This window comes from Trichoplusia ni, chromosome 3 (assembly GCF_003590095.1).
Source record: "Trichoplusia ni isolate ovarian cell line Hi5 chromosome 3, tn1, whole genome shotgun sequence".
Taxonomy (NCBI): Eukaryota; Metazoa; Arthropoda; class Insecta; order Lepidoptera; family Noctuidae; genus Trichoplusia; species Trichoplusia ni.
In genome coordinates, this window is record NC_039480.1 from 8,785,102 (window position 1) to 8,808,943 (window position 23,842).

Here is a 23,842-nt window from a genome sequence, read left to right on the forward strand (position 1 = left end):
CACGTGACGATTCCTCCATGTGAACATCACAGGAACATAAATTTATAAACAATATTTCGAATAGTTTACTGACTCGTTTTATTCTAAAGAAATGCATATATCTAGGTAGGACGGTAATTGATAGTCTCTGCCATCTTTATTTATTCTTCATTCTACCTTTACACAAAATGAAAATCATACTCCCTAGCAACAATATCGAATGCATTCAAAGTCTTACGTTGCATATTTCTCTATTTTCATATCGCACAATTCTTACGAAACGTTCCCGTAAAAGCAATGCGATCGAGTACCCCGATCATTGCTATGTCGACACGCGACACATAAAACCTTGTCAATTCTATAGTTTGATACTTTTACCTTCACTTTACGATTAGGAAATAGATCTATACTTTTTATTATGTTAAATTACGTACATGTTATAAAACTTATGATACAGATTGTGCTGAATATGTAACCTTCATAAGATTAGCGATATTTAATGTTCAGGTAACATGAAAGTGTCGTAAACTTCTAATAGTCTGTCTATATTACGGTTGCAAAGATAGCTATTAGCTCAAAAAATCAATCAATATTATGAATAGAATAACTATAAATAAAATATTAGGATAATTTAATTAAATTTGGTTTTATAATACAACTTTTTAAATCTCAAAATAGAATAGGTATTAAAAGATTAGTCAGAGCATAAAGTTACGGACTGAAATTAACGATTATGCATTTTATTCGGCCATTCACCACATTAATCAAGATGGCGGCAGTGCAACAAAAGTAAAACTGCATTAGATTGTATTGCACATAGTCACATTAAAGAAGTGGCGACGTAACTGCACTATTAAAATAAATGTAGCGATCAGACATTGTATGAAAAGATTATTCAACACTTGTCCATCATACTCGGTCAAATATGTAACTGAAAGGTTGTTTACGGTGATAAAATTTGAAGAATATACTAAATTGACATCAAAACCTAATGAACAGTAAAAAAAAAGAAGGAAAGGTTTAGAAAAAACTCAAACAGAATCGGTAAGTTAACAATTTAACCGACACGTTATTTTAAAAACACTCCTAGACAAATATTAATTAGTGGGCATGTCCAATTTTATATTTTTTTGGACTTTCCTGTTTTAAAAGTTAGTTTCAATTGTTAGAATTTAAAATAGGTATTTTGTTTTGGTTAATAATTTGTAAAAGCATAATGAACACACTCGTTTTTTACTTTTTATTATAACTTAGTGTTATCCATTAAATTGAATGCGATCCGTCTTCTTCAGTTTACATAATATAAAAAAGGATTTTCGATTTTTGTTTGAAGTTTTTAATCTTTAGTATTTTTATGACTTTATACTTATGTAACAAATAAAAAAGAAACAAGAGAATATTGTCCTACTTTTTTATAAAACTACTTTTTTTTAAATTAAAGCTATGACTAATTTCAGACTATGTAAATTATGTAAAGAAGTCAAAATCGTTTGGGTAATAAAATATAAATTACTTCAAGTTTTAACAATGGAATTAGTATTATTTCGAACAAAGAACGGATGAGTTGTGTACACGCATGCGCGACACGCAATAACTAGGTAGGTGCATGTGCTTCATATGAGTATTTGTGTAGCGATCAAACAATCTAATTTGTATTATTTTAATAATATCTAATGTGCTGAAATACTTTAAAGCAGTAAAATAAAGTAGTATTGTCTTTAAAATAAAAAAAAAATGATTATTTTCGCTGTTATTTAATTGTAATAAAATCTAATGATTAAACTGACAGGTGTCTTAAGGAATCTTATTCGTTGTCCAGACTCTTTTCTCGCGAGATTTTTAAAGTATATTAAGTATCTATGCATTTTTCCATTCAATGTTGCCATAAAACTAATGATAATCGTAATCCATTACAACCCATCTTATTATGTTACATAAATCTACCACACAGCGTTATTATAATGGCGTCTCCAAGATATTGCATAAAACTAATAATGATACTGTTTTTTTGAGCATTAAAAAGCCATCGAGGCGAGTGTAGTGCGTTTAAAGGAAATTTAGGAAAATAGCAGCTATTATGGCAACACGCGACAATTTCCTGTCAGGACTTGAAAAAAATGTTTTTTTTTTTCTAAAACATCTCTACTGTTAGTCTAATAAATAAACCAAACTATAATTAGTCGCTGCCAGGCATTGGCTTCTTCCTATAATGGTTTCCTATTTTGGATGGTTTTTATGGAAATCCATTTTATTGGAACTGCAAGACTGCGACGAGTATTTATTTGTATTTTAATTTACAACTATTAATTAAAACTACAGGTTCTAAATAGAACGTCTAAAAACTTACCGGGTACGAAATTACTCTACTACTTCAGTCTTTTTTAAGATCGTGGTACACATACTTATATTAAAAATATTTGTATGCTCACTCTCGGATTGCATATTGTTCAAATGCAGCCTTCTATTATAAAACAGTACTGATAATTATTGCAATAACTGAATACAGACACGTTAACCGGATAGTTTCATTTAGCACGTGCCCTCAGCATATCCGTTACGGAAGGGCACTAACCTCATTACTTGCTATAAGTACCTACTACATAAGTAACTTTAGTGTAGTGCATAGCGCTGATAACATATTTGCATGTAATAAAACAGGGTCAAATTGACTGTGTGAATTGGAATACAAAGGAAGATCATAAGAAATATGATAAATCTATACTTCTATACTAATAAATAAAGCTGAAGAGTTTGTTTGTTTGAACGCGCTAATCTCAGGAACTACTGGTCCAAATTGAAAGAAAACATTTTGTGTTGAATAGACCATTCATCGAGGAAGGCTTAAGGCTATAAACCATCACGCTACGACTAATAGGAGCGAAGATACAATGGAAAATGTGAAATTAACAGGGCAGGTATACACTCATAACTTATATCTTCTACCCACGGGGACGAAGTCGCGTGCAACAGCTAGTTTAATATAAATCCATTTAGTCCGTCAGTTTTCCAAAAAATATTGAATACGTATTTTTCATTTATCACATCATTAGAAAGTAAGAAAGATGAAAAGCTCTTAAGTAAGGTACCTACTTAGAACTAAAAACATCACTTGCTAGTAAAAAGCGTACTGGCAAGTCACGTCACACGAGATTTTAAATCACTGTATTCCCTTCATTTTTGCTTACGATATAAAGAAAGAAATACGTAAAAATAATGGATATTTTTAGGAATTCGGCCACACGCATTAAACAGATTTTTTTGGCAAACACCCTATTGTTTGACTAAATATGAAATTAAAAAAAATACAAAGCTTAGAAGAAGGTTGTTAAGTCACTGATTGCAAATAATCTTAGATTGAATAAATGGGACCAAATAGAACAAGACTCGCGCGGTCATTGAACTCCGCCCTTCGCTTAGAACGCACGGTACACGTGCGCATTATCACGCCAATTTCTATTAATCGAATAATTGAATAAAAATATTTTTGGTTAACGTCTACAGACCACGTATTGTGATTGATATTCGAAAGCGTGTATTCTAAACCTGACCCAAAATGCTCACTGAATTTTCAATCATAAAACCTTGATTTGACACAAAAGTGTTGCTCTAAGAAATGGAGAAAGAAAACCTTCAGATTCGCAATTCGGCTTATAATTTGAATATTACGTGGAATGGTTCAGGTTCGTTCATTCACGTTCGAAAGCGGGAACTTGACATGCGTTCGGCAATTGTTTTGTCGAGCACGTGCCCGCCTTCCTTGCGACTGCGCAACTTATAGGCTTGCTGAACACGAACAGCTCGTGCAACTGACGTCAAAGGTTTGAAGGCGAGATTAGACGCAGGTATAACTGGCAAATAAATTCTCTAGCCGCCTATCTCTTCTTTTCCGGGTGGGAAGTCATCAGATGACTCCTCCTACTTTGTGTTGAGTGGATGGGAAAGCCAAAATACTGGTCAGAGCGAGGTCCTTATATCGGAACGGCAACAATCTTGCTTTGGGAATTTGTTGTGCATCCTTGGAGCTCTACCATCAACAGCAGAAGTCACGTGCGAATTTCCTTTTCAGCAGATGTTGACTGATTAATCAGTCAACATCTGCTGAAAAGTAGTGAGTACGTAGAAGGCTATACTTTGTTATGCTGTCAAACAGCCCAAGTGGTCAGCGTAGGTACAGTTAGCCTAAAAGTGTGAATGGAACGAACCGCTACCAGCAGTATATAATAATCATCCCTATATAAACGTATTGCTTATACATAACATCAAATTTTAAAGAAAAAAAAAACAAGAATGTCTACAATCGGAAATAATAATCTGATTATAAGGCCTAATATTCAATTATTCCTGTCAAAAAGTCTTTGAATCAAAGCAAACAAATGTTAATGAATGAGGCATCAGGCAAGGATGCTACTTACTTAAAAACAACTTTCATTCTTCCCATTTATAGAAATCTTATGACAGCTATGGATCGGTATAGTTTCTAGCTATGGCCTCCACCTTTCTAACGCGCGAACGGCGTCGTTGTTTATGGTGTGAATGGCGGGTTCCATTTTCACATGCAGGTACACAATCCGTAGTCGTATTTTCCCATGTACCTCGGACGAGGAAACAAGAAACTGATAATTTTAAATACAATTATGTAGTTGTTTTTATTTGATATGCATTTTTTGTGCAATAAGGCAGTTTGTATATTTAGTCTTCCATGACACAATGTTGTTTTAAAAAGCAGATTTGAGGCACAGTTACAATCATATTCTGCCTGACCTTGCCAACCTTTTATTACTTTTAAACTTGGAAGAGTAGTGCTAATTTTGTGTCATAAACCAAGTTTGCAATATTAAATTACTTAAGTATAATCTTTGATTATAATCCTAGATATATAGAGACAATCGATAAGTGGGTTCCGATATGAGACATGTGACAAACTTTTTACTTTTGTGTTATCTAAAGGCTAAAATCATGTTGGTTTTATTCCAAACAAAAATGATAAATAATAATTTATTATAATCCAAATGCAAAAAACTAAACCCGAAATAATGCATGTAAATGCAGTCTGTAGATCAAAATGATTCATGTTTGCAAATGGATTATAAATACAACTATAATGCTACATAGTCACAACAATATTACGCTAATTAAATGCAACGCTAAAGGTCGGCAACAGAAATCGAAGCAACACTATCAGATTTTAAAATCTACTATACAATCAAATTCAAACACTAACACCTAGAATAGAATATATACAAAATTTGTAAACACGAAATTTCTACCAGGCACTCCTGTAACCTAAAACCTGTCACTTTACAAATCGTATTCTGTTAACCGAGTTTTGAAGCTGCCTGTACCTACTTATAAGTACAGATGCACATAATATGTATACCCACTATGTATGTGTATGTACGGCAGCCCATTGTTGCCTGTCATCGGTGTTTACAACTCTTGGACGTTGCAAAACCTCCTTCGTGAAGGTCACGGCGCTACTTGGACGCAATCTCAATGATCTTGCGTAAACAGTGTACTTATCAAATTTAACTTTATGCTGGTTATGGTCATGTTAATGATCTTCAATTTGGAATTCCGCAACTTTTATTTGTCAAGTGTTTAGTTTTTAAAGCTTGGAAGAAGGCTAGAAAGGATGCCGATTGACTAATATAGATCTATGATTTTTGGAGAATTTATGGTGTTTATATTGAGATAAATAGTATTTATTAAAGTTACACTTTTAGGGTTCTTACTAACGAATGTTATTGTTGATTTATTATGTATGTATCCATTGGCCCTGGAATTATAGCGAGCTGCTGGGAAGGTTTTGACCCATTTTATCGTCCGCAAAAATGTACGTAGGAAGCGGTGAAGGGTATGCGAATTTGGCGGTTATGATTGATTTCTATGACATTTTCAAGTTCAATAAGTGTATATCAGTATACTTACTAAAATTATTTTGGGCATATTTAGTTATCGGGAATATTCGCACCTTACGAGTTGGATCTACATACATGGATACTTTAAATAAGTATATTATATAACCAAAAGCTAGTAGGTGCAAAGAACAACTAAAAAAGATAATACGCAGAGATGATTACGAACAATGCGCAATAAATAAGTAAATAGTAAAAACTATGTAAGATCACATTGAGCAAAGAGACTTCTTGTCAAGTCATGACGTGCGATCATGACTGTTCCTAAAAGATATCTGAGTCTCGAATAAGTTTCTGTCGTTAAAACAACATCATCATTTTGGCGTACAGTCTGCAAAAAACACACTTGAGTGCGACAAACTAAACACCATAACATGCAATACGTTGTTGTTGCGATAAGGAAACTTAATAGTGTCAGCAAAAACAGTTCACGTTAAACCTAGCATGTACCTTTTGGTCAGAGGTGAAATTCTAATGACTTCAGCCCACTTCCAAGTCACGGCGTAGGTTGACCGATTAAAAACATCGGGGCCCTACTGGTTAAGCCAGTCACGGGATAGGTCACACATACTCTGACTGGCCCTAGTCCTTTAGTTTCCTTCTGTAGGAAACTTGCTATTATTGTAATATCTAAAACATTAAATTCTCGTGTTATGGTGTACGAAGGGGCTAAACTGATTCTTATGAAACTTTGTGTACATATTCGTTAGATCTGAGAATCGGACGACATCTATTTTTCATACCTCCTTTTTTTGTTCCCTAAAACTCTTTTTGTAGGTATGGCAAGACAACATTTGCTAGGACACCTAGTTGTAATATGCTATTACTTGGATTATGGATATATCTCACAATGTCTAAATCAACTTTAAGTTGTATTGCTGGCTGTACTCGGACTGTATTATCTATGGAAATCTTGCCTCATAATCTGCTTTTTGTCTGCGGAACTCATTACCTTCACAAGTCATATTCCTTTTATTTGAAAGCCAATACATTCATGGATAAACACAATTATTCTACAGACCGTTTAAATCGGTGAAGGTCAAAGTTACTAGAGACTTCGAATATTAGATATTTCTTATAACAACGACGTCTTTATTTCTTTTGAAGTAGCCTGTGGCAAATGTTTGGTCCAAAAGCGAAACCACAATCCTTATCGCTTATGGTTGTTGGATGTTTGATCAAACGTTTGACACGTACATTAGCATAACCTAGTACTTATGCATAAATATAATCATAAGTTCATAACTAATATTATAAATGCAAATGCGAGTTTCTTTGTTTTATTATTTACGAATAAACAACTAAACTAACTTTAAAACGTTCCTGAAATAATGGATAGCTACAATATCAGGCAATACCATAGAGAATATTTAATTTTATTGGTCTCTTCGCGCGAGAAATAAATAGATATAAGGGTGTACTGAAAAACATTTCAATAACATAAGTAAGTGTTGCAACCTGTTGTTTTAAAAAAATGATAACTAATTATAATTATCACAACGTATCAATATCTTAATTGATAAATAATCAATGTCATATGTCATTATCATAATCGTTTATTTATTTATGCTACAATTTCCCCAACAACAATTAAACTTATTTCTGTACGCGATGTATTTTTTGGATATAAACAATCATTTTTGTTTAGCTGTTGTTTATCTACGGCTTTACTCCGATTATAATTATCAAAATACAAAAATGGCGTTGTGACAGCAGGACGGCGTTCCACACTATACTTAGCAGCACCTTGTCCTCATGATTTCTTCTCCTTGAAGATTTCTCGTAAATGTTTATTCATAAATCCTTTTAGGAATACCCATCCGACGTTTTAGCACACATCCATATTTGCTTTAAATTTTCCTGATACCCATATTTAAACGAAGCAGTAATGACTAATCTATGCGTTTTGTGACGTCATCTTAGTCTCAGGCAAGGTCTAAGGCGGTCTAAGCTATTCCAAGGATGTTCTATAAAATGCGTTTTACTTAACTTCAAATTCATACCTGTATATTTAAATATTTTTTGTATACGAATATTTTGATAATTCTTCACATGATTTATTTGTATATTTAGTCATAGTGTATGTACCTATGCGTCGATACTAACTGTTGTTAACTAACTTCCCTACTGTTGCCTTGAGCGAATCTCGCCTTTTAAAGATTACTTGTTCAGATGTAAAAATAAAACATAATACGGTAAGGTACTTAATAATTAAAATGTTAACAAAGAATAGTGAAAGGAACTCACAGTGCAGCCAGAAGCCATATCAAAAATAAATTAACACTATGTCACTAAATGCTTGTGCCAATACAATAACCTGACGTCTATTCTATGAGAGCACAATAGGAGTAAACAAATAAACTAAAGAGTTATTCCTTGTTTATAATTGTTTAAGAGTTAAACAGTTAAATAAACATGTAAAATGACACGGTTATTTTATCGTTAGAACATTAAATAGCCGTCAGCATTAGCGTTCTAGTGTTAATTGTGAAACATCTATCTAATTTTTTTTTAACGTGTAATGTGGCAGAATGATGCCCGCAATTGTCGGACATAGGCAAAAATAAATTAACACAAAGCCAAATATCAATAGACAAATTAATAGCCACACAATGTCGTTTTTTCTTTGTTATCTGTGCCGCTTTAGAAAAAAAGCTATGAAAAAAAAATTGTGCGAAAAGAAACCTTTGTAACGTACATACCTACGTTTCTCTTACAAGCGGTTTGCCAAATCTTTGATTTGAAAAAATCCGAGGTAGCTTTAGTTTCTTAGATTAATAAAGTAATTAACCTGAGCGATAAACTTACCCTTGGGTTTCCACAGCTACTCAACCAAATTATGATTTGTTAAAAAATATTTATCATTTCGTCTATTTTTTTAATCTTTATCTTTATTATTTTCTGTATACTACAAGTTGGCTGTATACTGTACACCTAAGGCCAACTTTTCACATCTCCGGTACTTGCAGACATGATGAAATAATGTCTCGGTGAGGACCTTGCTTGACGAATTGTGAAGAAGGCATGAGCGTGCAATTAACAGTGCTGCATTGAGAATGTAGTAATCAGACTCTTTGCACAATTGCACATATTTATTTGTCAAGATTATAGAGAAATGTGCGGCATTGATATATGTTTAACTGTTTGTTTGAAGTTTTGCAAATCGAAAGTAAATTTCAGACCCGTGAAATGTTTCTATCGAAACTGAGTACTAACGACAAAATGATTTTGATAAATGATCGTAATATCGTCTAGATTAGACTCTAAATTAAATAGAAAAGAACTGGTACAACTGAACAAAAATAAGAAATTGATTTCGATTTCTAGTTCCGATAGTGTATCTATTCAAATAAAAATGTTTGATGTGAATGCTTTAACATCCATTACATAAAATGATGTAATTAGGCAACCATCGCGATTTCCGATGCTATGATTGACAGGAACATGGCAAACATGTATGTAATGCAATCACACGTTGTTTTTGATAAGTAAGTTTCTAAATCACAGCGCCCCAATCTCGCTATTTACAAGGCTGATGAATGAATGAAAATTGGATTAAAATGACACTATCTGTAAATCGTGAGCATTTTGCAACACAATAATTGGACAATTAGTAAAGGACGGAACACTCACGCTCGAAACAATGAATTTCACAAAAAGAAAATGGAAATTGCTTAATAGAATACGAATAGTGTTAAATTTAATCCAATTTCCATTCATTAATCTGCAATTGTTGATAGCGGAATTGCGGCCAGTTTTTTGTCAAAATTAAAGAGTCCACACTTTAAAATGCGTTGCATACGTTGCGTACGCGAGATGAGTTTGTCTCTACCTTTTGTTAGATCGCAAACCATTAACGTAACCTTGGCAACCTTTATTAACGACAATCTCTTTACACGATCCCACAAGTAATTGTTATAAGGTAACGCACTGCACAATTTAATAGTTAAAAGGTCGGACATTAGACTAATTAACCTCTAGTGGAGTAATATTAAGTAATGTAAGTAATTAAAATTTTACTAGGTACTCGATATGATTGTCTTGTTTCTAACAAAGGACATTTTTTTTTTTTGGAATTTCGCATTAGTTTCTGCCCAGTGCAATACGCAAAAGTTCAAAATAAATACCCACCTTTCGGGAATTTTCATATTTATACAATTTATTTATTTATTTATTTATTTATCATTTATGTACACAGACCAATAAAAGTATCACAAATATAGAAAGAGGTGTACAAAGGTACTGCTTATTTCTTTGAGAAATCTCTTCCAGCAGACCTGCGAAAGGATAAATAAGTTAGAAAAATAGACAATAGTGTACAAGCATTGGAAAAACAGAAAGAGGTGAATATGACAAATACAATTTTAACAAAAGAAGAAAAGATAATAAAAAGAGACAAACTAAGATAAGATTACAATTACATAAATAAATACATATATACAATATAAATATGACACAACAGAAATTAAGATGACAGGTAGTGATCCTTTACTCGTCTCTTAAATATGGAAATAGATGAAGAATTCCGTATGTCAGGCGGCAGAGAGTTCCATAATCGAACTGCGTGCACGGTGAAGGAGTAGGAGTAGAAGTCCGTGCTGTGGGGATGGAACTTGAGGAGGGTTTTGAGGTGGGATCGGCACGGAGCGTCGCGAGGCTTGACGTATGAGAAACGCTCTCGTAGATACGATGGGTAATGTGGATTATGAAGGATGTTAAAAAGGAGACATAATATCCGAGTGTTCCGGCGAAGGCGGATAGGAAGCCACTTGAGATCCTTGCGAAAGTTGGAGACGTGGTCGTACTTACGTAGCCCGAAAACAAAACGTATGCACAAGTTTTGCAAGCGCTCAAGCTTGTTTAATAGCTCCTCAGTAGCGTCTAAAAAGCAGGCATCAGCGTAATCAATAATCGGCTGAATCAGGGCTTGAGCCAGCGAAATTTTACATTTCAAGGGAAGGAAAAACTGGAGGCTCTTAAGCGAGTGGAAGGAGTGATACACTTTGCGGCTAACCTCGTTAATATGAGATCGCCACGAAAGGTTCGAGTCGATTATAACGCCTAGGTCTTTGGCTGTGTCGGAGTATGGGATAGCTATACCGTCGAGGTATAAAATAGGGATGCAATGGCCGTCGAGTAAACTACGCTGATGTCGACTGCCGATGATTAATGCCTGAGTCTTATCTGGGTTCAGTCGTAGTCCGGAGGACTTCGCCCATGAACTAATGCGGGCTAAGTCAAGGTTTATGGCAGATATAGCAGCATCAGCATCAGCTAGTGCGAAATGCCGATACACTTGCAAATCGTCTGCGTAAAGATGGAAGTTAGAAGTAATTGAACGTGTGCAAGAGTTAATGAAGATAGAAAATAATAGAGGAGAGAGGACGCCACCCTGGGGCACCCCCGCAACGAGATTACACCAATCAGAAAAAGAATCATCATCGCACTGCGAACGGCCCCGAAGATAGGAGGAGAACCAATCTACGGAAGAGGAAGAAAAGTTGAGAGATTGTAGTACACCCAAGAGTACATCATAGTCCACTGAATTAAATGCGCTACTGAAGTCGAGGAGAACAAGAACTGTTAGGCACTTGTTCTCCATAGCAAGGCGAATGTCATCAGTGACATTAATCAGGGCAGTGACGGTACTGTGGCCCGGGCGGAAACCAGATTGGAAAGGAGAAAGAAGAGAGTTATGAGTTAAGAAGGCAGATACTTGGCGATGTACAATGTGCTCGAGGACTTTGGATAGGAAAGGAAGGATTGAGATTGGTCTAAATTGGGAGACAGTAGTAGCGTTGGATGATTTTGCCAAAGGAATAATAAAAGCTTTTTTCCAAAGAGACGGAAAGGTGCGGGAGGAGATTGATAAATTAAAAATGTAAGTAAGGATAGGGAGTAATACTTCTAGGATAGGTGTAATCATCCTCGAGCAGATATTGTCAAAGCCAACAGCAGAAGAAGATATAGCAAGGACAGATGTTTTTACATCCGAGAAGGAGACAGTGTTAAGATTGAAATGAGGACAGCTCGGTATTGGTGAACGAGACAGCTCCAGCAAAGTGGAGGACTTTTCAGTTGACCCCAGAGTAGTTGGAGACAAGGCGAAATGGCGATTGAGGTCATCAAGGTCCACGTCTTTGCGAATGTCAACTCTAGGAGGTTTACCAATACCGACTGACTTGAGGAATTTCCAAGAGTCGGAAGGACTAAGTTTTTCAAGAGATTCGTGGAAGTAGCGCCTCTTTGCATCCTGACACAGACGATTACAACGGTTTCTCAAAAGTTTGTAAAAAGCCAAGTTAGAGTCGGATGGCCTTCGCTTGTACCTACCCTTGGCCCTGTCCCTACTGATCATAATCTCCTTGATTGACGAAGTAACCCAGGGAGCAGGGTCGTGTCTAACCTTGACTCTTCGCTTCGGAGCATGCTTGTCGAATAATTCTACCATCCTAGAATTCAAGATAGACACTGCGCTGTCGATGGACTCCGCAGAGAATAAGGGCGACCAGTCAACCGCCACAGCATCGTACCTTAACGCTTCGAGATCCATGGTACGGAAATTACGTAGCTGCAAATATTGAGGTTTGATTCTAGGACGGCGGATACGATATGATATATATACGAGGTCGTGGTAGGAAAAGGGAGCATTGAATTGACCATGGGCGGAAACATTGTTCGGGGAAGAAACTATCATTAGGTCAAGTAGAGAAGGGGTGCAGTTGGGAGAAAAGTGAGTAGGAGAAGAAGGTAGGACGGTCAGATTAAAGGAAGACAAAAGTGATGTTAACTTGCTTGAACGATTGTCACGTTTTAAGAGGCAGGTATTGAAGTCGCCCATTATGACAATGTGGTCATATAGGGGACAGTAATTGTGCAGATGGGATTCCAGAGATTCGAAATAATTAATATGCAGATTAGGGCAGTATACTACGACTAACAGAATTTTGGTGTGGCGGACTATAATCTCGATGAAGAGATACTCGGCAGATTCAGAATATAAATTGGGAGATGAAAATATAACTCTAAAGGGTATCTCAGCACGAAGATAGATAGCCACACCACCACCGCCCTTGCCAGTGCGGTCGTTGCGGATTAGCACAAAGCCGGGGAGAGGATATTGGGTAGAGGGGAGGGAGGGTTTCAAGAAGGATTCCGAAATCAACAGCGCATCGACAACATCACCACTAATAGACGCCAGAAGGTCATTGTAGTGGCCAGGAACACTCTGGGCATTAATGTGGACTAGGTGGAGGTTATTAGGAGTATTGGAAAATGCAGAGGCGATTCTGTCGCGTAAAGTGACAGAAGGGGAATCACTGTCCGCGCTGACATAACTATCTAAGGAAGAGCAAGAGACGAAACTATCATCAAAATTAGAGGATACATCTACCATGTCAAATTAAAAACAGTATTAATAATAACAAAAAAAAAAAAAATACTTTAAAAACAAACACGTTTTATTAGACGTTTTAAACCCAGATTTGAAAAAAAATATTCTCAATGTCTCGAATCAGCCCTTTTGTGTGTGATTGGTACTGAATGCCATACTTAATGTACATAATAACAGAAATGCAAGTCAGTTGGTAAGTAGGTCAGGTTTGTGACCTCAAGGTGATCCCCAGAATACTGCATTCAGATGGCAACCTGCCTGTTACTGACGACGTCAGCAAAATTAAAAACAAACAACCAGAAGGACAAACAAACTTGTTATTCATTGTCAACAATGTCATTCATTGGGTACAACAAATAAATTGTCCAATCAGCAGTGGTATTAAAAGAAATTAGGGTACAAATGATTTATTTTTTTTGATGCTATTGTCAAGATTCATTTAGGGCAGTGACGTAACGATTTTATCAATCGGATTGATGACGTAAATATGAAATAAATTATATACATCATCAGCATCTTAAGCCTAGCCTTTTCCCAACTATTAGCTTGAAGTCAAACTGGATGCAGCTAAGTATCAGTGTTTTACGAAGAACAATTGCCTATTGCAGATACCTGGGCCACGCAATACCCCCATTAGTTACATTGGTTGTCAGAATTTCTAGCTTCTGACTACCTGTAACGACTGTCACAGATGTATGAATAACAGGGGGGACCCATAATTTAATGTGTCTTCCGAAAAACGGAAGAACTCGTAATGACGTCGATGGTAACCCATCTTCAGACCGTCTGACATCGATCAACTTGTGCAGTTATAGCTTAGCCACTCCTAGCTCCTCATGAAATAAGTTTTTTTATTTTTATAATAACTATCGTGAGACTGATTCATTATTAAATGATGTAACGGTTTACTCACGCGTATTTATCGGGGTAGCCCGACTAGTTTCGGACCCAACCTTAATCATGAGCAGACGCGGCGGGATCGCGAGTCGAACTTTATTAGTCGAATATTTTTATTATTGTTCCTAGTCTAACAACAGTAATATACCAAATTACAGATGTTATTTATAAGCCTAACAATTGAACATTATCTATCTTAATGAGCTCTATAATTTTCTTTCGTTTTACCGTACCCGTCTACGCGAAAAAAAACATTGAAACCAGATATTATTAGCTAACGTCACATTACTTAACACCCATTAAAAGAAGTAAAGGAAATCAAATTTATATCAGCTATTACACATTTACCGCCGTCAAAGTAAAAGTACACGAACTATTGTTTAGTTAGTGTCATAACTTGTAGAGTGTACAGCGAGAGAAGATTAGATCACCAACGATATGAATTATTAACTGATTTATATAGAAAAATGTTGATGACGTAATAATATAAGCCGATTACCATGTTATAGCTGTTTCATCAATTACGTGCTGAAAACATTGGACGTATAAACAAGATTTGACAAATAAAATGATGATCACCCTTGCAGAAAATAGAAACTAACTTCAAATATCTTCTCTATAGAAAATAAAAGTGTTCAAAGCCGAAAATAATATTCTAGCAAAAATTTTAGCGGGTTTAAAAACGGAACAATTTTATATATGAGGCAATTTTTTTGTTAGCAAAAGCAAAAATCAAATTTTAAGAACATTCCCTATTGATTTATGTACTTACATATTATTGTTAATTTTAATTCGTGCTACGTTTTAATGACTTTTACAAATGAATAACATTATGTCTATCTGTGTCTATGACCCTAATCTCTGACTTAACTTTTAATACCCGAATGACTTAAGTAATTTAACGACATGACCAGTCTTATTACTACAAAATGTCCCTTTGTAGGCCCCGACATGTATTTTATAAATTTTAATAAGATTGAACTTTAAAGTTCAATTATTGGCTTAAGGAGGTGAAAGGGCGATATGGTTCTTATTAGGTAACGGAATTACGAGCAAGATTTTCATCTGAACGTAATTCAACTAAATAGGGATGATGACTGGGTATAAAAAGAAAAAATCTCATTAGTCCCACAGTTAGATAATTGAAAAGTATGAGACACGTATTTTTTCCTTTTTCAGAAAAGCTAGAATTGACAAAGATTAACAGCTTTAAGTTTAGGAGAGGGGGCTTGTGACGTAACGATAGAGTAAAATTTATACTCAATCGTGACGTCACGCGTATGTTTCATTCACTGCAATTTGGTCAATTTATGTTTGCGGGACAAACTAAAAAATACGTATCCATTATTATACAAAAACTACAAGACGGACACTGCAAAAAAAATTGTCGTCATCCCTATTATTGGGTTATCAATTTGTTTATTTTATTTAGTTTTACGTAAGTACCTACAACATAATAGTAATCTACGAACTACATAATAAACAGAATACCTTGCACTTCAGATTGCTGCCGTTTTTTGAGTAAATTGGGACAAATAAATATATTGTCAAAAATCACCAATCTATTGGTAAAGCAAAACCTTCGCACCCGGTAATTACGTTTATCTGGTCTATTAACAAAAAATATTAGGAACCGAGAAAGTGTCTAATTTTCAAACAAACAGTTTCGAATGCAAAACAAGTAAACAAAATTTATACTTTCTGATAAATACAACAACTTAGTAAAAATAACTATTAATTACTTTAACATATGGAAGTCGATAATTACTTAGTCAAAAGTTCATTGTCAAAGGTAATAACAATGCATATTTCTTCATCTATTCAAATACAAAGTTTCACGAATGAGTACCGAAACTAATTAATATACGTTTCACCGTAATTAGCGAGTCAATGATATGGGTAGGTATCATCTTTATCGATAGAAAATGCTATTTTCGTGTTGCCTTCAATTTTAACAAGGTGTTTAAGTGCATTTAGATTTTTATTAAAATATCCAATTGGGTATTGACTAAAAAAAACTTAGTGCGCTAGATACGATTTCTAAAAGTTGTGGTCACTTCTCAATAAATTGTTTACGGTCAAGTGACCCTCATAAACCCTTTATAAGCCGTCATTTCCACACTTTTCGCAATTTTACAATACGTTTTTCGTCATCACGTGTTTTTATAGGCATGGCTATTTCGATGTATTTTTATTGATCGATTCAAAACGGGTCACAAAACATTATTGTCGTAGGGTGATTAAAATATTTGTCTTCATCAGCCCAAAACTAAACCCTAAAGCTGATACGCGAGGACAAAATTGTTACGTGGATTCCTTGGAGAGACCACGCACGAATACCTCACAAGTGCGCCAGAGAAACATATTATTTATCCAATACAAGTTCAAATATTCTTGGATTCATGAGCACAATGTATTATATAGATTCGTAAACATCACCGTATGTGATTGTACTTGTGTTTTGATTGCCAAGTGGTGTAATGACCGAGTTTGTATGCAAAAGGTTGCGGGTTCAAATCTATGCAAATACTATTGTCTGTATATTTAAAATTCTTTCGGTTTAATACAAATTAAAACTGTGTCATTTAAAATCGAAAACATCGATTACCAGAAACGAGCAGAATCGACGCTAAGTACCGTAATATCTTTAGTACCTTAGTGTCCGAAACCGAAAAATGCTTACATGGCTAAAAAATGTGTATATTCAATAAATAATTACTTAATCGTTTTTAAAATTAACGTTTATACTTTTTTGTTATCTTTTTAATTGCAAATGTTTGTCCGATTCGCATCGCTTTCTGCGTATTCAATAATTAGTATAAGTTGCCTGTTTACGAAAGTTATTTTTAGCGGGCTTCTATAGCCGCCAACATTTCGTCTTCTGACGTGGATTCCATACCGAAGGGTGAAAGAGACTGGTATTATATAAATTAAAAACATTTATTTCGATAACTAAGATACATCTACTGTTTCAATTTAACCTTCTCGGTGGCGAGTGCTAGTTTCCTGATGTTGCAGAGACAGCCGGCCGATGCCTCCTGTAGAATAGGGTCCTTAGACCCAATTGTTTCTAGTAGAAATTGTACGACTCCAGCCTGAAAAGAGTTTGGAATATAGGCTTTTTAGCTTTTCTAACCGCAACGCCGAAAGTATTATCAATGTCTTTCCGACTTCTTGTTTTATGTTAAGCGTAGGTACATATGTAACTGTCTATTTCAATAGGAAAATTGTAAAAAATAGACTTTATCTAAACATTCTGAATGAAAGTTAGGTAAAGTTGAAATATTTTGAGTCTATTTCTCAAATCGCAATTGTATCCCAGGCGAATATTTTAGTAACATAATATATAATTAAATATGTACTGTATTGTTAAACAAAATAAACATAGTATGTAATCATTTTGTTTACCAAGTAGGTAATTACATTTCCAATCATTCACACACCTTGGCGGAGTTTTAATACATTTGTTTACATACATATCATACCCAATCGGTGTATTACAAAAAGCATAAATAACTACATGATAAGTACATAATAATTATGTATTCTGTAAACGTTTTTTGTGAAAGAAATAAGAACCAACAATACGTTACGTTTTTGCGTCACTTCGTGGAATAAAGCTAAATACTTACGGTCATTATGGGTTAAAGTTCAACTTGAAACATTTACTTAAAAGGCGAATGAGAGCATACCTACTTACATTTGTACTTTTTGATATTTAATTTGACATTCTGGCCGTAAATAAGAGTCAAGAGCAACTAAAAAAATGTCACCGGTGTAAAAATTACCAAAAAAATAAAGAGTTCAAAATCCTTTACAAAATTCGCGATATTTTGTCTTGTTAAGCAATTCACAAAGTGATTCAATACTTATGATAGTTCTGAAAATACTTTTCGCATTTACTTGTACTATGTATCTTTTTCTACCCTACTTTCTAACAAGGGCAAAGGCCTCCCCCAAATACTACCACGATTCCCTATACTGGGTCACTTGAAAAAAGCCACCCGGCAAAAATAACTTTAAAATCGACCCAATCTCAATCCTGGGTCACTTAGAACCACCCCACGCTGCAAAAGGTTTCTTTTTAAATTCGACCAAAACTATTTTCAAGAATTCCAAGTAACATACGCACAGTGTAAGTTGCTACTGTAAAAATAGGTCAAAAGACAAATACAAGTGAACTGAGAGTGAAATCAAGGCATTGGCAAGCATATTGCAAAGTGAGACATATCTGCAATCTCGCATTCTATCTAGATTACGTACTCTGCACTGTACTCATCGGAATGTAAACATAGCACCTGGCCGGCGTTGTGAAGGCGATGTTGATTCACTGTAGTTTCAACACTAGATACATGCGATACTTAGTATACAGTAGAGTGATCTCGTTAGATGTGCTAAACTTAAGAACTCGCCTCACGAAGGATAGTGTGTTATCAAAGGATAGTAATAGCCATGGTATGATTTCTTTCATTCATATTTATTTAAACAAGCTATTAACTCCTATCGCTGTCCTTAGGTTAATGGAGGTAGATATAGTATTTGCCATTGTATGATTTGTTGTTTTTTTTGGTTCACAATTTCATTCATCATTTAATCATCAATGAACTTGGCCTATCGCAGTCCCGCTGATGGACACAGGTTCATTAAAGTTGCGAAATTCATCTTTCGGGATATGCAAATTATCTTACGCAAAGATTTTTTTATAGTTAGCAAGAAGGCATTAAAGTACCAAAAGATTTGAACAACACTATATAAACGTGAGTGATATGAGGGAACCAGCTTACCGCATGCATGGTGACGCAGTTCAAGGAGTAGAAAGACAGATGGTAGAGCGCAAGCGCAGTGGACCTGTGCACGTTGGGGTCGCGTGACGTCATGTAGTTGACGAGCGGTGTGATGGCACCGCGCTTGCCGAACTCCTGACGGTTCTGCGCCCACTCGCAGCAGTAAGCTATCGCAACTCCTAAGTTCGCTCTGAGGAGATCGTCCGTTGTATTCACTGTATAAAATAGGGGTTGATTTAGTTTTTGTAATATTAATATAATCTTAGTCTGAAGCGTATAAAATTATAGCCGGTTATGTAGGATGCAGAAAGCGGTGTTTCAATTACTAAACATTTAATCAACACAATGTTCAATTTGCTTTGGAGCTTTATTCATACGAACATAAGAGTTAAGGGCCTTGCAGGCAAATCTTACCTAGCTTCGCCAGTTTAGCTACTACTCCATGATCAGATATAACAGCCAAGTTCTCATGATCTCTTGCGATAGTAGCTATTGCTGCGCAAACAGCTGACAGCACATTATGATCATCCGAATCCAAGAGATCTACCGTCAATTCCAATGCTCCCACAAAAGACCGGACCATTTCTCCAGAGTCTGCTGCATTCTGGACACAAGGACTCAAAGCTAGAGCAGCATTCGTTTGGACCTTCTTAGAGTCGTTCTTGAGTAGGGACCAGATTAACCTGACCCCGTCCAGTTCGTCTATCTGTAGCATACAGTTTGGTTCCTTGGCGCATTCCATTAGCACTAAAGGTACGTTTTCTAGCAGTGGTTTGTGAGTATTGTTCAAATGATGGACTGTAAAACAATACAATACAAGATTATGACTAATAAAATGTAGCAATAATAAGGAAACTCGAGAATAGAATGAAATAACAAAGGCACATTATAACGATACTACCGAGTGATATTAAACTCAATAACTATACTCACTCACATTGGTATTCCTCCGGCAATTCTTATCTTGTCTCTATTAGGTGGATATTTAGCGCACTCTGCGAGAGCTCCAGCTACGTTGGTCAGAACTCCATCATTCTCATCATCCAACAGCTTGACCAGTATAGTCACAGCTCCAAGATTGTCCAGTTTCTTGACACTAGCTTCACTACTCGCACATTTCCATAGAGCACCTGTAGCAGCAGCTAAAAGAGGCTTGTTTGGCCTATTTGTAGAATCTGAGGCTGCTTGCACTAATAGTTCCAGACCTCCAGCATCTCGTATCATGTCACGAGTTGCAGCGTCGCTGGCACATTTGTAGATTGCTAAGCTGCAGTATGTCTGGAAACACCATATTAAAAAATACAGGAACTATTTACACAGTGTATATAATAGTACTATTTATAAAAAAATATCTGCTAGCCTGATATTAAAGATATGTAACCAGCGCACTTATTGGCATAATATAATAATATGTTTTTGTTTGCATGTAAAGTAAAAAAATAAACATTAGATATAGGTACGTCAATGGTTTTTTCCTCTTTTTACATACCTTTAATCTTTGTCCTCGTTGGCCAAATGTTTGATCAAATCATCAACCATCCTCTCAGTTTGTATTGCCAATTGGAATGACGTCTCATTGGCACACATTTGCAGTAGCCCCACTGCTGGGACAGCCACATCCAGGTGGATAGTTTTCAGCATCCTTGCTATTAGTGGTATCATACCATACTTTCTCATAGCTTCTCGATTCCTTTGAGAAGCTGACATGGACCAAAGTGCTTAGCACCTGCTCTGGCTATGGTTAAAAATTGCAATTCATGTTGATTTAGTTCTTCGCGCGCTGATTTTAAAGCCCTAGAATGACATTACAATTTACAAGTGGTAAAAAATATATAATTAACACGTGTATTGTTTATCAACTTACTTGTCTCTAATGTCTAGTAAATCTATCAATTTGGGTATTCCACCAAACTTCCTGCAGAACTTCCGACTTTTCCTAATCCTTCCCAGGTTAGCTATCGTTTCCGCTGCCAGTATCTGGACGTCTCTCGCTGGGTCTGACAGCAGTCCGACTAGCAAAGGGATCGCTCCTAAGTCTGTAACTTTTTTCCTGATTTCAATGTTTGCTGTTATATCTTTAAGGACAGCTAGTCCTCCTAAAATGCAGCACAGATCTCTGGTCTCCAGTAGATTCACTAAGAGTTCCAATCCACCGATTTCTTGAATTGCTCTTTGGTTGACCTCTATTGTTAGATCGTGGTCTTTGAGGCAGGATAGAGCCACCATCGTGGCCGTTTGGTTGCCAGCCTTCATATACTTTACTAGTTTCTGTATGTGCCAGTATTCTGGGGGTATCTCTGAGGACTTGATCAGATCGGCCCAGTTATCCTCGTCAGGCGATGTGGAGGATGGAGACGACGCCGATGTGTCCGACCCCTCTGTCACCATCACAATTCGCGGCAGCCCAACTGTGTCTTGCCCCCCATCGGTACTAAACGTCGATATATTATCGGCTTCCATGATTTCAGATTAAAATAAGAGGATAAGAAAAATAGGTGTAAAATACTACCGCTTGACTTATATTGTGTTGACAAGCTATGGTCTTGTCGATACGGTTACTAAGCAACGTTTCTTTCTTAATTTAAAACTGCCCTGCATAGAAAAAAGCGGCGGCATTGAAAAATACCAGTTTCAAAGAGGTTTTATTACAAAATTTAACACATTTTTTTGTTTGTTACAGTTCCGCAGAAGCGTAAAAGATGTGATGAAACCGGAACACAATGATCATTATCTCTTGCGATGGCTTCGAGGTGAGTTATTCGAAAAATGTTCAAAACACAACAGTAAAGAAAGTTAAAGTGAATGTAAAATATAGAAAAAAATGTTACAAACGAACTATTTCGGAAGGAATACATTTTACTATTATTAAAATACTTTAACATTAACAATATTTGTTATTTATTCATTTGCGAATTCTGTTTTTTGTTTGCTCATCTATAAGCAAATACACAATGTGTACGTGTCCAGTTAAACAAACAATATGCATGCTGTATTCTAGAATGACAATGTCTGTATTCACTTGGTATCAGATGGTATTAAATTATTCCTTTTATTACTTAATACGTACGCATAATTGAACGATATACATTGATAAAAGATCCTAAACTCCATTTTTAGCATGTAGATACGGAATTATTTTGGCAGTACGTACGTAGGTATTTCAATTCAGTAGATTCTTTCATTCATTCACAAAACCTATGTCTACTACTTTATTTTTTGCTTATTTTTAGCCCGACAGTGGGACCCGGTGGCTGCTGAAAAAATGCTTAGAGACGTAAGTGTCTACATTCTCGTTTTTTTTTTAAACCTTCATAACCGATCTACGAGTGTTTGCCACCCAAAGCCAAGATCCCGATATTTACAATGGCCGATGAAATAATAGAAATTAGTTAAAATTACACTATTCGTTTTCTCAAAAGTAGGTACCTACATAAATTCAATGTGGGATGGAACATTCGTGATCAATGCAATGATTTTCCAATTATTGTGTTGGCAAAATGTTTATCAAATTGCATCCAAATTCCATTCATTCATCGGCCATTGTAAATAGAATTGACGTCCAAAACGTTACAACTGAACAGAGAGCACGCTGTTTTTCAGTAACAATTAAGTGTGAGATAAATTCGTAGTCTGTATTTCACATCGCTTAATTAAAAACGTTGAATTGTGTTAGCAAAATATCTAGATAGGTATATCTTTTAATAAATAAAACAAAAACACAAACATTTTACGTTCCTTTGTATGAAATACTTATATCTGAATTATTTAATAAAAGATTAGGTAAATAATAGCAATCTCAACATCAATCAGAAGATAAAGAAAACAACACAAACTTGGTGCATATTTTAAACGTCAGCAAGAATATTCAAATTGATAAAATGTTTTCAAATTTTGGTACTTAACTGCATTAACCTTAGTTTTTTGACCACACTTTGAACTTTTATTTTATTTTTAGAATATATCAAAATGTGCATTCGCTCTCTCCGGTACCTATTATAGTGTCAATTAATTAGAAGCAAAAATATACTGTCTTTTGAATTATCCACGTTCTCGTTAATAGTACATAGGTATTATTTAAATCATAATCTCCTATATCCATATTCCACAACTTTCACACAACGGCATCTAATCTCAAACTAAGCAAAGCTTGTATTATGAGTACTAGACGACTGATGAACATACTCATATATTAAATACATACATAACATAGATAAATTACACCCAGACACAGAACAATTAATCGCGCTTATCACGCAAAAAAATGTCCTGGATGGAAATCGAACCCGCGATCTCGGGTGTAGTAGTCAAGGCCACTAACTACTAGACTAACAGGCCCGTCAATATAACCCTCTTCTCCTTATCGCCTCTTAATAATAATTGTTTTGAAGACAGTTTAATTTTAAGCTAAAAATAATTTATTTCAATAAGTTTGAATACCTTAAAATTTAGATACTTCGTTTGCACTTGACCCCATAAAGTTGTTACATAACTTTACTTACTGTACTGCGTGCACATAAATTAGATTTTCAAGGCCGCCGCATTAGGTAACTCTTTCCGGCTATTGTATGGTAAAAAAAACAAAACGTAAAAACATATTTTATTTCTTATTTCTTAATAAACAATTATCATTAAGAAGTATGTATTGTCAGCAACATAAGCTTGGATTTTAAATAAGAGTTGGATGAGAGAAAAAAAATTGTGCTAAATAATGTCTAAGATTAATTCAACTATTTCTTAGTTTAACATTAACATTCTTTCAAGCTATAAATAAAAATCAATTTATATTTTACTTAACTATAGCGGAAGTTAAACAGAGACAATGAGATCAAACTGCTTTTAAGTTGATACCAGTGGAACGAGACGCACCTTTATAC

The 23,842-nt window shown here is 35.3% G+C and overlaps 2 protein-coding genes across 2 annotated transcripts in view; one reads left to right on the forward strand and one right to left on the reverse strand.

Annotated features, from left to right (window-relative positions):
• The window catches only part of LOC113508700 (SEC14-like protein 2), a 37,302-nt gene that overhangs the window by 5,229 nt on the left and 8,231 nt on the right, over window positions 1-23,842 (forward strand). The window contains exons 2-3 of the mRNA XM_026891785.1: window positions 21,649-21,718; window positions 22,199-22,242. Coding sequence (XP_026747586.1) covers window positions 21,649-21,718; window positions 22,199-22,242 — 114 coding nt within the window. The remainder of the gene's footprint in view (window positions 1-21,648; window positions 21,719-22,198; window positions 22,243-23,842) is intronic.
• Window positions 17,111-21,535, reverse strand: LOC113491786 (armadillo repeat-containing protein gudu-like). The gene is given in 7 exon segments (XM_026868951.1): window positions 17,111-17,279; window positions 18,969-19,183; window positions 19,383-19,766; window positions 19,898-20,246; window positions 20,454-20,686; window positions 20,689-20,762; window positions 20,833-21,535. Coding segments are annotated over 7 exon segments (1,983 nt in total). The 5' UTR covers window positions 21,429-21,535; the 3' UTR covers window positions 17,111-17,147.